A 15,534-nucleotide genomic window follows, 5' to 3' on the forward strand; every position below is an offset into this window, starting at 1 on the left:
TTCCTGAGGGCGATCTCCCCCACACCAATAACAGTCACCTTGACTCCTAGGCTGACGGTCCAATTTCTTCCCTGGCCACTGACTACGACCCTGTTCCTGGGTACGTGGTTGAACTTCCTCTGTGCCTGTCAACCTGGCTGTGAGACTTAGTCATACTGTCCCACAACTGGTTCACCTCGCCCTCTTGCATGCTCTGACACGCCCATCACAGTATATTCGGTTGCCTGGGCGATCTCTCTAGGGTAATCTTCGTTTTGGCCAGATGCTTCGTTTGCACATGTATGCTGTCAATACCGCATACTAAATGATCACACTGTCACCAAGTTGCTGTACTGAACTCTCAATGCTCGGCGATTTACCTGAATCTGCAACAAAGGTGCAAACCTGTCAGGGTTTAGTTGCCCTTTTTAAGAATGGCTGCTCAGTAACTGTTCTCTCTCTCGATTGTGGGATTTTGCTGGACCCCTGTTGTGCTGACAGCGCTGTTTTCCTAAAAACAAACCCTCCCTGGAATCTTGGAACCTAAGAGTTTTGGGCAGCGATTTGCTGCGCTGAGCTTTTGAACTTTAACTGAATGTGAATTTTCACTCTGCCTTCAGTTTTAAAAACATTTTCCACTCTATGGAGCTCAGCCACCACGTGTTATGAAGCTGGCAACTTTCTGGATTTCAAGATGGCATCAGCGTTCACTCACGGACAAAGGGATTCCCCACATTTGCCGGTTTTGGACTCTGCACAACTGCGATGGCCCTTTACTTGAAAATACTTTTTCGGAATGGTTACCTGGGTCAGTTGCCCCACACTCCTTTTATTCAGCAGTTTACTTTTTGAACTGCTAAGTCGGTCGAATGGGAGCTTCCGTTTATTTTTTCATAAGCTGGACGGTTCCCGAAATATTTAAATAATGTGTTCTCTTTATTGTGCTCGGGCTTGGATAACACATGTTTAGGCTCTGACTCAGGGATTTGGTTTTAGCAACAGGTTACTTTCAAGAGGCACTTCTGACATTGAATTACTTTCAAGGTATCTCAGGATTTCATGCTACCTGGAATTTAAAAAGATTTAGCTCACCCTGACAGGTTCTGAAACTGGACTTCCAAAGGAGATTCGACGGAGTCTTCTGTTGCAGTGAAGAATTTTAAATCTATGGCGTCAGCTCCCAGTCCTTTCTCTGAAGATTTTGCTGGTAACCTTTCCTCTGCAACTCTACTGCCGTAGAAGCTTCTATTCATGTCAGAGAGCTTTGCTGAATTTTTGTCTCCGTCTTCTTGCATTTCGGTTTGGTCTCTGCGTTTTAGTGAGGCTCTCGGTTTTTATCTCATTGCTGCCACCATGTTGTGGGGTGTTGGTAACCGATTGGCCTGTTAAAGAAGTCTGTCATCTTCTGTAGATTGACTCTAAGGGCGCGATTTAACAGAAATGTTTCTAAGTGTCATTTGTGGCGGGTTTGATGCGAGTTCCCCACCCTCTATCGAACAACACTTAGTCACTTCTTTGGGCCCTGGGAAGTTTCTCACCAGTTTAGTTCACACTAAGGGCTGATTCAATAGCCACATTGCACTTAAGCGAGAGCATGATGAGAACGTTAAATCACAGGAGAGGCAGAAATTGCGAACCGTGCAGGGTGCCAAACAGTTTGCAATCTAACCGCCCCACTCCTGTTGTTGAGATGAGGATCCCACCTTAGTATAGTGAGAAGCCAATAGCCACCATTCGAACCCAATCTCCATACAATTAACAGAAGCGACCCCCATGGCCCCCCGTGATCAAACAGCCTACTTAGCAAGTGGTCACGCGGGCGCCGATTAGTACTCCTCTTAAAAAACATGAAATTGGTGGAAGGTCTGCTACGAGGATCAGAGGAGGTGAGTAGTCATCTTCGATCCCAGACAATGAGCCAGGTGCACTTGGGATGGTTGCTGCCCCGGTGCTTGGAGGGGGTGAGTGGGGGAACCCCTGGTTTAAGGCCTACTCATGCGAACGCGGCTTGCTCTGCCCATTGTGGGAAGGTTCCTGATCCCGACTCCTTGCAGGACTTGGGTAGATCCTGCAATGCGTTGTGGATGTCGGGAAGCCAGCGGAGGCTTCACCTGGCATCTTCCGGCCATTCCGCGCTCCCATTGAGGCGCGATGTAGCTGGTAGATTGCACCCCAAGTCTTTCTTATTTACTCAAACTATTTACACTTGTACAGTAAAGGGTATAGGCTAGGAGTTATCTCCGTGTGGGTGGTACTGTACTCAGTCCCGCATTAACGCTATGTATGCCAGATCCTGTTACTACATTATTCTCCTATTCATTGTCCACTTCCATATATGATGACATATCTAGAAGTGCTGAGCCATGAAAGCCACTAGCACCCATCTCTCATTTGTCCACACAAGCCTCAACTCCACACTTGTGGTATTATCCTATTGCTTGTCCAAAAACAAGTCAGGATGAGACCAAATTCTCTGCTATATGTTCATCCATTAATACCGTTCACCTACACCAAAGGACGAGACTGTACCGAAGGTGGGAAATTCTCATTGCCTGGGGCAGTCAGCTCAAAGAATCCTAGCACCTTCCTCAATACAAAATTAACTTTGGAACAAAAGTCCTTGCAGCATTGGAGTGCACAGAGCATTACTTACTGATGCACCATCAATTACCACAAGACGAGAATGGTGGAACAATCGAGGCTTTATTGAACAAGATGCTGTGCCTCCTGTAGCTGGAACCAGAATGGCTGCCGCGCAGGAGAGCACACACTTTTATACGCCGCCTGCTGGGTTGGAGCCAGCAGGCAGGGATTTACTGTTGTACCTCTAATATACGGGCAGTGCCATAATACATATAATATACCACCTGTGGTGTTCACCACATTCACCCCCTGTTAAAAAAAGAGTCCGGCGAGGGTGGTGGAAACATTACAAATTAAGTCTGTCGGGGGCCTTGACCCTCCTCCACGATCGCCTCAGTCCTGGTGGTGATGTGGGCACTGACTTGGTCACCTGCGACTCCGGGAGCGTGTTGTCCTCGTCTTCGTCACCCCTGAGTGGACCCAGTGGGAGGACGGATCCTGCTGGGGTGGGGGATGCGGTGAGGTTCGCTAGAGGGAGGGTGAGTGGCGCAGGGGTGAATGAGGCAAACGGGGGGAGGGGGGGGGGCAGTGTCAGGTCGAAGGTTCGTGGGTAGGGACCCAGCGGGTGCCAGGTCCCGGAGGGAGACTGTCTCTTGGCGCCCGTCGGGGTGTGCCATGTAGGCGTACTGCGGGTTTCCATGTAGGAGGTGGACTTTTTCGACCAAGGGGTCCGACTTATGGGTCCGCACATGCTTCCGGAGGAGGACGGGACCAGGAACTGTCAGCCATGTTGGGAGCGAGACCCCGGAGGTGGAGCTCCCGGGGAAGGCAAACACACGTTCGTGGGGGGTCTCATTAGTGGCGGTGCAGAGGAGCGATCGGATGGAGTAGAGCGCGTCGGGGAGGACCACCTGCCAGCGGGAGACCGGGAGATTTTTAGACTGCAGGGCCAGCAGGATGGCCTTCCAGACCGTACTGTTCTCTCTCTCCACCTGCCCGTTTCCCCGGGGGTTGTAGCTGGTCGTCTTGCTCGAGGCGATGCCCTTGCTGAGCAGGAACTGACGCAGCTCATGGCTCATGAAGAGGATCCCCGATTGCTGTGGATGTAGGGAAACCGAACAGAGTGAAGATGCTGTGCAGGGCTTTGATGACCGTGGCAGAAGTCATATTGGGGCATGGGATGACGAAAGGGAACCGGGAGTACTCGTCAACCACGTTCAGGAAGTATGCGTTGCGGCCGGTGGAGGGGAGGGGCCCTTTGAAGTCCACGCTGAGGCGTTCAAAGGGGTGAGAGGACTTCACCAGGTGCGCTCTATCTGGCCGGTAGAAGTGCGGCTTGCACTCTGCGCAGACTTGGCAGTCTCTGATGACAGTCCTGACCTCCTCAATGGAGTAGGGCAGGTTGCGGGCCTTGACGAAATGGAAGAACGGGTGACCCCCAGGTGGCAGAGGTCATAGTGGAGGGCCCAGAGTCGGTTCACTTGTGCGCTGGCACATGTACCGCGGGATAGGGCATCGGGGGGCTCGTTGAGCTTCCCCCGGTGATACAAGATCTCATAATTATAGGTGGAGAGCTCGATCCTCCACCTCAAGATCTTGTCATTTTTGATCTTGCCCCACTGTGTATTATTAAACATAAAGGCAACCGACCGTTGGTCAGTGAGGAGAGTGAATCTCCTGCCGGCCAGATAATGCCTCCAATGTCGCACAGCTTCCACAATGGCTTGGGCCTCCTTTTCGACAGAGGAGTGCCGAATTTCGGAGGCATGGAGGGTGCGGGAGAAGAGGGCCATGGGTCTGCCCACCTGGTTGAGGATGGCAGCCAGAGCTACATCCGATGCGTCGCTCTCCACCTGAAAGAGGAGGGACTCGTCGACCGCGTGCATTGTGGCCTTGGCGATGTCCGCCTTGATGCAGTTGAAGGCCTGGCGGGCCTCAGCCGTCAGGGGAAAAACTGTGGACTGGATGAGTGGGCAGGCCTTGTCCGCATAATTAGGAACCCACTGGGCGTAATCGGAGAAAAACCCCAGGCATCGTTTCAGGGCCTTGGGGCAGTGGGGGAGAGGGAGTTCCAGGAGGGGGTGCATGCGGTCGGGGTCGGGCCCTAGGACTCCATTTTCCACGACATAGCCAAGGATGGCTAAGCGGTTGGTGCGGAACACGCATTTCTCCTTATTGTATGTGAGATTAAGGAGTTTGGCGGTGTGGAGGAATTTTTGGAGGTTTGCGTCGTGGTCCTGCTGATCGGGGCCGCAGATGGTGACGTTATCTAGGTATGGGAAGGTGGCCCGCAGTCCGTACCGGTCAACCATTCAGTCCCTCTCTCGCTGGAAGACCGAGACCCCATTAGTGACGCCAAAAGGAACCCTAAGGAAGTGATAGAGGCGGCCATCTGCTTCGAACGCAGTAGTCCTCTGGGTGGATGGGGAGCTGGTGGTAGGCGGACTTCAAATCTACTGTGGAAAAGACTCGATACTGCGCAATCTGATTGACCATGTCAGATATGCGTGGGAGCGGGCACGCGTCGAGCTGCGTGTACCGATTGATAGTCTGACTCTAGTCAATGACCATCCTGCGCTTCTCCCCAGTCTTCACTACCATCACTTGAGCTCTCCAGGGGCTGTTGCTGGCCTCAATGACCCCTTCCCACAGAAGCCATTGGACCTCCAACCTGATAAAGGTCCTGTCCTGGGCACTGTACCGTCTGCTCCTAGTGGTGATGGGTTTGCAGTCCGGGGTGAGGTTCGCAAACAGGGAAGGTGGATCGTACTTAAGATTCGTGAGGCCGCAGACGGTGAGGGGTGTAGAGGTATACTTTGGAGATGGCACCGAAAATCCAGGCCGAGTAACAGGGCAAAGCAGAGGTGGGGGAGAACGTAGAGCCGGAAGTTGCTGAACTCTACGCCTTGGACGGTGAGGCTCGCGATACAGTACGCAATACGGATTTCAACGGAATGGGATCCGGAGGCCAGGAAGATTTTCTGGGTGACGGGGTGTACCAGGAGGGAGCAGCGCCTTACCGTAGTGGGGTGGATGAAGCTCTCTGTGCTCCTGGAGTTAAAGAAGCAGAGCGTCTCGTGCCCATTGATCTTCACCGTCGGCGTCGCGGTCGCGAGGTTGCGGGGCCGGGACTGATCCAGGGTGATAGAGGCGAGCTGCGGAAGATGCTGGGAGTTCCCGGGCTGGTCAGCGGTGGTGGAGGTAGCGGTAGGCAATGAACGGCCTGATGAACAGAGGTCCTGAGGCGCGGTCCAAAATGGCGGCGAAAATGGCGGCGCCCATGGGGCGCACGTGGCTTGCGAAGGGGAAAATGGTAGCACCCCTGGGTCGCATGTGGGGGGTGTAGGAATGCCGGGCCTGGCATACAGAAACAAAGTGTCCTTTCTTCCCACACCCGTTGCAGGTCACGCTCCGTGCCGGGCAGCGTTGCCTGGGGTGTTTGTTTTGTCCGCAAAAATAACACTTGGGACCCCCAGAGTTGGCTGGTTGCTGCGTGGCGCAGGCTTGTGGTGAGCTGAAGTCGGCAGCTGGTGGGGCCCACGAGGGTGCCGCGTGGTCGGGGACGTAGGACTGGACGTTGCGGGAGGCCACTTCCAATGAATTAGCGAGCTGCCTAGTCCCCGCAAGACCGAGCCTTTAGTAGCTGCTGGCGGACGTACGCAGACTTCATGCCCGTGACGTAAGCGTCTCTAATTAAAGGTTTGGTGTGCTGGACTGCCGAAACTGCCTGGCAGTCACAGTTCCTACCTAGGATCTGCAGGGCACGCAAGAAATCGTCCAGAGTCTCCCGGGGAGTTGCTGTCTCATGGCCAGGAGGTGCCTGGCGTAAACTTGATTCACCGGTCGAACGTAATGTCCCTTCAGGAGCGTCATCGCTTCGGAGTGGTGGGTGCATCCTGGATGAGGGGAAAAATGTCAGGGCTCACCCGTGAATAGAGGACTTAGAGCTTCTGTGAGTCCGAGGGTTCTTCAGCGGCTGTTCTGAGGTAGCCTTCAAAGCAGGCTAGCCAGTGGTCAAAGGTGGACATAGCGTTGGCTGCTTGAGGGCTCAGCTGCAGGCGATCAGGCTTGATGCAGAGATGCATCGTTTAAAAATCTTGTTCAATAAATTGATGCACCGTCAATTACCACAAGACGAGAATGGTGGAACAATTGAGGCTTTATTGAACAAGCTGTTGTGCCTCCTGTAGCTGGAACCAGAATGGCTGCAGGGCAGGAAAGCAGACACTTTTATACGCCGCCTACTGGGTTGGAGCCAGCAGGCAGGGATTTACCATTGTACCTCTAATATATGGGCAGTGCCGTAATACATTAATATACCACTAATGGTGTTCACCACACTTACGTTATCTAAAAAAGAATGGTTTCACTTCATTTCACCACCTATAACAATTGTCACCATCAGCTGTAATGAATTGAAATCTTTGCCTGGTGATTTTGCAGATTGCATGCCACATGCACTAAGGGAAAGATGATTTTTTTTTCAGGCAATACGGAATTGTAATCACCTGAAATGCACTGTCTGAAAGGAAGGTGGGAGCAGGGTCATCAGAGCCGTTCAAAGGGGAATTGGATAAATACTTAAAAGGGAATGAGTGGAGCTATGGGTAGATCCGGGGAGCGGACTAATTGGATCCCTTTTTAACGAGCAAGCAAAGGATCAATAGACAGAATGTCCTCCTGCTGCACTGTATGACCCTGTGTTAATGAACCATACGAAACAGGGAAGATCCGAACTTCATCTCTAGTCTACGTGACTCATTGCAGCAAGGGCAGAGGAAAGGATTGTAAAATAGGCCTCAGTTGATGGCCTTGCGGCCTTCTCCACCATCTCATGGCTTACCTTCTTCATGACAGGAGGAACAATCAAAAGCTGTAATCTGGTTGTTGAGTTTTAAATCTCTGCAAAAGACTTATTATTATTACATGAGGAGCAATTTATTAAACGCAAGTTTGATACATCAGAAAATGTTGCTTGAATTTTCAAGGCTTCCGTGCACCTTTTACCAAAACGTGTGACAAGTGAGTGAATTTGTACAAAAGCCTAATGCATGTAACCTTTACAAAAAGTACGCACTGTTTAATCATTTCCATGGTGCCTATCTTGCTGCTCATGTCTTCATTTGCCTTTAAGTGCGTATTTGATGTCCACATGTTCAGGCCTGCATGCTATTGTAAATGTTACCATGACTACAATCCTAAAATAACATTTAAAAACAAACAAACAAAATCAAAAAGCACAATCAGAAATAGCGGGCCTGATTTTCTTCTTCTGGAAACCGAGGTGATTTCCCATTGAATAATGGGATGTTTGTTTGTGTCTGGAATTTTCCCACAGGGACCGTGAATGAAGTTTTACAAAGTTATAAATCTGTCTGTGAATACATTCTGTGCTCCCCATTTGCACTGAACGCTCCAAAAGAGCAGGCTAAGCGTTTGCCTGGGGACCCTTCAGAAATGTGGTTCAGTGACTGAGGAAAGTCTTGCTCTATTTGCAGCTGGGCAAACTAGAGGCAGGAGAGGTGTAGAGCTCAAGAATTAGGCTCTCAGATAAGGGATTTAGGGAGAGTCGATAGGCTGAGCTTCAGGCATGCTCATTCATGCCCCCTGGTGGTGGTGAGCTCAAGTTCCACTCCTGAGACATTAGCACATCATAGAATTAACAGTGCAGAAGGAGGCCATTCGGCCCATCGAACCTGCACCAGCCCTTGGAAAGAACACCCTCCTTAAGCCAACGCCTCCACCCTATCCCTTAACCCAGTAACCCCACCTAACCTCTTGGACAGGAAGGGCCAATGTAGCATGGCCAATCCACCTAAACTGTACATCTATGTGATTGTTGGAGGAAACCGGAGCACCCGGAGGAAATCCACGCAGACACGGGGCGAATGTACAAACTCCACACAGACAGTCACCCGAGGCCGGAATTGAACCCAGGCCCCTGGAGCTGTGAGGCAGCAGTGCTAACCACTGTGCCACCGTGCCGCCCCAAATCCAGGCTTTTCACAGCGACCACAAACCTCAGCCAATGATGCACTTTCGAAATGTAATAGTTGTTGTTTTGCTATTTGCAATGTTGATTGACCGACAAATATTGGCCAGGACATCAGCGATAATCCCCTTTGCTTTTCATCAAAGAGCGCTATAGGGTAGTTTACATCCAAACAAGTAGGCAGATGAGGGTTTAATTTAACGTTTCATCCAAAAGAGAAGCATCTCTGACAGTGCAGTACCCAGTACTGGAGTGCCAGCCTTGATTTAGTGGTCAAGCCCTGGAGTGGGATTCGAACCTGGAACGTTTGACTCAGAGGGAACTTTCTACCATCTGACCCATAGCTGGTATTTCAGTACGATATTGAGGGAGCACTGCACTCCCAGAATGAAAATAAAACAGTAAAAACTGGGAAATGAGAACAGCACACAAGGCTACCAACCAAGTGCTGGAAATTGGGATTAGAATAGATAGGTGCTTGATGACCGTCACAGACACAATGGGCCGAAGGGACTCTTTTTGTGCTGTAAAACTCTATGGGCGCGATTTAACCAAAGGTTTCTAAGTGTGGTAGCGAGCGGGAACTGCCGCGAGCTTCCCGACACTTGGCCCGGCAAGGCTGGCACCGCTATGAAACGTTAATTGGCCCACTTAACGAGGCCCTACAGCTTCGTGTCGGAAATGATGGTCCCACAGGTTGATTCACCCAGATCACACTCACCGGCTCACCGCTAAGCACTTAAACCGATCCTGCACAGCCAACCCCATTCACCGGCTCACCGCTAAGCACTTAAACCGATCCTGCACAGCCAACCCCATTCACCGGCTCCTCGCTGAGCACTTAAACCGATCCTGCACAGCTAACCACACTCAGCTCGCAACCACACCACTGGGAAGACCAGCCCCATGATTTGGAGATGCCGACCTGGACAGATTTCTGGACACGGTTGAGGTCTGACGGGGTGGCCTATTCCCGCGAGGGTCTGGGAGGGTCAGTCAGTGGCAGCGACTGTCAGCTTGGGGACTGTGACCAGGCGGGCTGGCAGTCCAGTGCCGCAAGAGGATCAAAAGCCTCCACCGAGTTACATGGCTGAGTGGCACCGGACACCTGACCCCACTCAGCATACCCGCCCTCCCCCCGCCTGCATATGGGCCGCCTCCCCGCCACTCCCCACTAAACCCTCCTCCCTTACGAACCCCGAGCCCCCAGCCTCCCAACTCCACCTCCAAAACCAAGCCCTCCTCACAGCCCCCCACCCCCCCCCCCTCCCCCCACCAACCCCCGCAATGAACGACACGTGCGCTGGCTAACGATGCCCCCTCTGTGTCCTTGCAGGAGAAGTTGGCCCACAACAGCACGGTAGCATGGTGGTTAGCACAATTGCTTCACAGCTCCAGGGTCCCAGGTTCGATTCCCGGCTTCGGTCTCTGTCTGTACGGAGTCTGCATGTTCTCCCCATGTGTGCGTGGGTTTCCCCCGGGTGCTCCGGTTTCCTCCCACAATCCAAAGATGTGCAGGTTAGGTGGATTGGCCAAGCTAAATTGCCCTTAGTGTCCAAAATTGCCCTTAGTGTTGGGTGGGGTTACTGGGTTATGGGGATAGGGTGGAGGTGTGGTCTTGGGTAGGGTGCTCTTTAAAAGAGCCGGTGCAGACTCGATGGGCCGAATGGCCTCCTTCTGCACTGTAAATTCTATGATAACCGGTGGGAGAGGGCCCAGACAGATGGCGGGGTGCGAGACATCAGAGGCGGGATTCTCCGACCCCCCCGCCAGGTCGGAGAATCGCTGGGGGCTGGCATGAAACCCGCCACCGCCGGATGCCGAATTCTCCGGCACCGGATATTTGGCGGGGGCCCCCGCCGGCGATTCTGCGGCCCGCGATGGGCCGAAGTCCCGCTGCTGGAATGCTTGTCCCGCCGGCGAGGATCAAACCACCTCTCTTCTCGGCGGGACTAGGCGGCGCAGACTGGCTCCGGGGTCCTGGGGTGGGCGCGGGCCCCACGGTGGCGTGGCACGTGATCGGGGCCCACCGATCCGCGAGCGGGCCTGTGCTGTGGGGGCACTCTTTTCCCTCCGCCTCAGCCACAGTCTTCACCATGGCCGGCGCGTAGGAGACACCGCCCCTGCGCATGCGCGGGGATGACGTCAGCAGCCGCTCTCGCTCCCGCGCATGCACGGACTTCCGACGCCCGGCGAAGTCCTTTCGGCCCCGACTGGTGTGGCGCCAAAGGCCTTTTCCGCCGGCTGGTGGCGCGCCAACCACTCCGGCGCGGGCCTAGCCCCTCACGGTGAGGGCTTGGCCCCTAAAGGTGCGGATATCTGCACCTTTGGGACGGCCCGACGCCAGAGTGGTTCACGCCACTCCATCCCGCCGGGACCCCCCGCCCCGCCGAGTAGGGGAGAATCCCGCCCCAGATTCCTCAATCCTCCGAGGAACAGGCTCCTGAAGTCGCCAACGACAGATCAGTCGAGGTTGGCGTGCGGCGCAGAGATGAGAATCCACCAGCCCCCACGCAGGTGACCTGTCACTCGTGACTTGTTAATGCCATGCAGAGTGACCAATTCCCCCCACTGACCACATGTCCATTATCCCGCAAAATCTTCATCCGATGGCGGCGTCCCATCCAGGATGGTCCCCACTCTCCCTCTCTCTCCCCCCCTGCCTCCCAGTCAGATTCTGAGCCTCTGGACCAGGTTTACCCAGAGCTGATGCAGTCAAGAGGCAGTGAGACTCAGAGGGAGATGTCAGCGATCGTCCAGCTGGTCCACTACCGATTGAAGGAGTCCCACAGGGTACGGGCGCGTGGGATGGCACCGGCAATGCATGACACCGAGCCCAACACGGCTATGGTGGCGGCAGCCGTGGAAAGCCTGGTGCATGATGTCGGCAGCATGAGTGGAGGTGTCCAAGGCATGACTCTGACAGTGACAGCCATGGCGGAGCGTCTCAACAGCATGTCCCAATCACTGGGGGACGTGGCCCAGCACCAGGCAGACTTTGAGGAGGTGCTGCAGGGCATGTCACAGTCTCAGGTGGGCATTGCTGAGGCAATGGGTTCTCTGGGGTGGCCCGACGCCAGAGAGGCCCTCTGAGGCCCTCCAGAGAACGTCCCGGTCACTCACGGAGGTCTCCCATTCCCTTGTGGGCATAGCCGAGGCCCTGCGGGACATGTCCCAGTCGCAGGTGTGCATTGCCGGGGCGCTCCAGCGCATGTCCCGGTTAATGAGGATTATCGCTGAGGACTCCGACACCATGCTGCAAACATTGGGGAGCTGTCAGGGCTGGCAGGGCCAGATGATGCAGGGGAAGTTGGGACTCGATCCAGCTGACCCTCCGTCCTGAGGTAAACTCCAGGGCACCGACCGGGAGGAGCGGCGCTAGGTGCCAACCTGGATCCACCCTGGGGATGGCTGCCACCTGCTCCCCCAAGACCCACCCCACTGACAGCAGCGCATCCCGGAGTCAGCACCAGGACCAGGGTGGCACGGAAAGGCATGTTCCACCGGCAAATGGGCTGGGACCTTCCGGCTCCAGAGCCCGCAGAGGACGCCTGCCAGGGTCATCGAAGGCCACGGGATGTGGAAAGCAGCAGGCTGCCTCCGCCTGTGATGTGCATCCTACAGAGACTCCTAGATGCAGCGGTAGAGCCTGGAAAGTTAAACAGGCCGAGGGTCACAGAGGGCACCGGGGAGTGAGATGGGTAGGGGGTAAGAGGGCGGGGGTGTTGGGTTCATTATGTGGGAGTGAGGAGGGGTGGAGAGGGCCGGGAGGGGTTGGGGAAGTGGGGGTGGTGGCACCATCCAGGAATTGGGGCAGTTGGGGACACATTTGTTAAATAATAAAAAGCATTGATCTCGACCAGTATGATGCCTCTGGCACTTTCTTCTACAATGCGGACCGAGCACCAATCCCATGTCCAATCTCTCTGGAAACGGATTTCCTGGATACCTCTTGCCCCACGGCACCTACCCCCCTTCTCACCCGGCACTCCCTGCCACGCAACCAAGGCCACAGCGGGGCCCCTGCTCACCGGACCTCACACCCTGTACCCAAGACACCCGCACGTAATGTTACCTGGACAGGCGCTGGTCCCCTTCCTGGTGCACACACCCACCCTCTGGTCACGGTGATGGGTAGTATCCCCGGTGCAGTAGCCTAGCCCCTGGGTGTTCGGATGTTGGCCGCTGCATCCATAGTGTTGCCTCCCGCAGTGTTCAGGCCCGATGCCAGAGTGGTTCACGCGACTCCGTCCCGCTGGGACCCCCCGCCCCGCCGGGTACGGGAGAATCCCGCCCAAGAACACTGGCTTGAACTGTTTTTTCCTAGCTGTCATTTTTTGGGTGCAAAATTAAACTGAGGTCCTATCTATCTCCTCTACTGGATGTAAAAGATCAGGTGGGACTATTGTAAAGGAGCGTAGGGGGATTTTTCCCAGTGCCATGGCCAATACTTATCCCTCAATAAATATGGCAAATACAGTTTATCTGGCTGAAAGCAAAATACTGCGGATGCTGGAATTTTGAAACAAAAATGGAAAATACTGGACAGTCCCAGCAGGTCTGACAGCATCTGTGGAGAAGGGAGCTAACGTTTCGATTCTGGATCACTCTGTCAAAGCGGTCACTGATTATCTGCCCACTATCTCATGGTGTTGGTGGGTGTTTATGCTGTGTGCAAATTGACTGCCCCATTTTCACGCAATAAACATAACACTTCCAAAGTTATTAAATTAGGGCATTCTGAAATTAGGCAAGATGCCATATGAATGCAAGTCCCTTCTTTCAGTTACTGAGTGGCAATGGGCCTACTTTCCATTTTTTCAGATGCAAAGTGATGCGTGGAAACCTGGAGACAGACGGAGTCTGATAGAGGATGAGAGAAATGCTCAGAAAAAGAGATACATTTGGACTGGATTCTCCAGTTCCCTAGCCATGTGTTCCCGGCGGCAAGCTGTTCGTTGATGGTGGGATTCTCTCTTCTCGTCGCTTGTCAATGGAATCTCCCATTGAAGCCACCCCACGCTGCCCGGAAACACACGGGCTGGTGTACGTTTCTGGCTGGAAAAGAGAATCCGAACGGCTAGAGATTTCCGGCCAAAAGAAAATGTAAATAGTTGATAGAACACCAGTCTTCCATCCATCCAACAAATTTGTAGAGCATGCATTATATTTGGCTGCTATGTTTCATGCAAAGAGGCATTAACTCGGAAGGAATATGTAGAAAATCTATTTGATATAATAGTTGGAATATACATTGGGGTACATCATCTTATTCTCCATCTTTCCAGTGCGTTACTTGTGAGTTAAACTGCTCTGATGAAAATGACCCATGGCTCTTTACCACTTACTCTAATCTAACAAATACTTTGCTTGACACACTCTGATGAAGAAAATGCTCCTTAACCTCCAGCCACTGAAACATTGACCAAAAGAGCCCAAAGTTAGTAAGAAGTCAAAGTTACAAAAATTTAAGGCTGTGCTAAAAACCTTGTAAATTTAAATAATAGATTTACCGTGCTTTTACACAGGAAGAATCAAAGCCATGTTTAGTTTTTCAGTTTTGGACAGGTGGGGATAATTGGACTATAGAATTCAATCCATATTTTAATGTCATTCTTTATCGGCTCATAGGATGTGACCATCGCTGACAAGGCCAGCATTTATTGCTCATCCCTTTTTAAAAAATAAATCTAGAGTACCCTTTTTTTTTCAATTAAGGGCAATTTAGTGTGGTCAATTCACCTACCCTACACATCTTTGGGTTGTGGGGGTGAGACCCCCGCAGAAACAGGGAGAATGTGCAAACCCCACATGGATTATTGCTCATTCCTAATTGCCCTTGAAGTAAGTGGCTTGCTAGGCCACTTTGAGAGGGCAATTAAGAGTCAACCACATTGCTGTGGATCTGGAGTCGCATGTAGGCCAGACCAGGTAAGGGTGGCAGATTTCCTTCCCTAAAGAACATTAGCGAACCAGGTGGGTTTTTACAATTGACAATGGCTTTGTGATCACCATTACCGAGACAGGCTGCTTTTCATAAAGCCCAGATATTAATTGAATTTAAATCTCACCAACCCTAAGATTAGTATCTACGATCTCAGAATGTTAGACCAAGCCTGTCGATTATTAGTTCATTGATATTTCTGCTGTGCCACCTTCTCTCCATCTTCTCGGAATTTATTTCAGACTTTATACTTAAATTTCATGTTTTAGAATTACATGACATAATATGCAGCATTTGGGGAAACAGAGTTGGATGGAACACAAAAGTTTATTTTTGCAGTACAAGCTGAGATCCTGGGAAATACAAGAATGTATCTCCACATTGCCACCACTGGTTAGCGAATGTAATTCCAGTGTGACAAGTTTACATCGGCCGTTTCCATTGTAAAAGAGGACATGGGAATATATATTAGAATACATAAGCCGAAGTGTAACAGAAATGTAACTGCATGCAGATGTAAGATTTTTTAATGTATTATAGATTATTTATGAAAAATGTACTTTTTCCTTAATGGATAATGAAGCCATTTTCCTAATGCAAGAAATATTCCGCTTTACTTTTTTCACAGATTTCCTATCACCGTTTGATGAAAGTGACCAAGCAGAGATGGTGTTGTGTGAAAATGAACCCTTTATCAAGCACTATATCACAGCAATGCCTCTACACAGCTTTCCACGTGGGCCCACCTCTCTCACTTCATCTGTGGCTATTTACAGCAACTCCAGACCTGGACTCAGTGTATCCCTCCCATACAGGTCAGTTGTCAGAGCTGCAGGAATCGGTGATGAAGAAAAACCAGACTCCATACAGTCTTACAATCCTGGTAGTCACGTAATATGATGACTAACCCTAGCAGTCAACCTCCATCAATTAGTTGGCAACAAAACAGGACAAAAAAACAACAATAATTTATATTCATAAGTGTCATGATATTCAAACACACATCACAACACACACATCATGATAGACAGACCAA

The 15,534-nt window shown here is 51.9% G+C and overlaps 1 protein-coding gene across 2 annotated transcripts in view; it reads left to right on the forward strand.

Annotated features, from left to right (window-relative positions):
* Positions 1-15,534, forward strand: part of LOC140418281 (uncharacterized) — a 111,093-nt gene that overhangs the window by 64,397 nt on the left and 31,162 nt on the right. For both annotated transcript variants that reach the window (XM_072501748.1, XM_072501757.1), the window contains one exon: positions 15,127-15,313. In XM_072501748.1, the coding sequence (XP_072357849.1) occupies positions 15,127-15,313 (187 nt within the window). The remainder of the gene's footprint in view (positions 1-15,126; positions 15,314-15,534) is intronic.

The sequence above is a fragment of the Scyliorhinus torazame genome, chromosome 1, assembly GCF_047496885.1.
Source record: "Scyliorhinus torazame isolate Kashiwa2021f chromosome 1, sScyTor2.1, whole genome shotgun sequence".
Taxonomy (NCBI): Eukaryota; Metazoa; Chordata; class Chondrichthyes; order Carcharhiniformes; family Scyliorhinidae; genus Scyliorhinus; species Scyliorhinus torazame.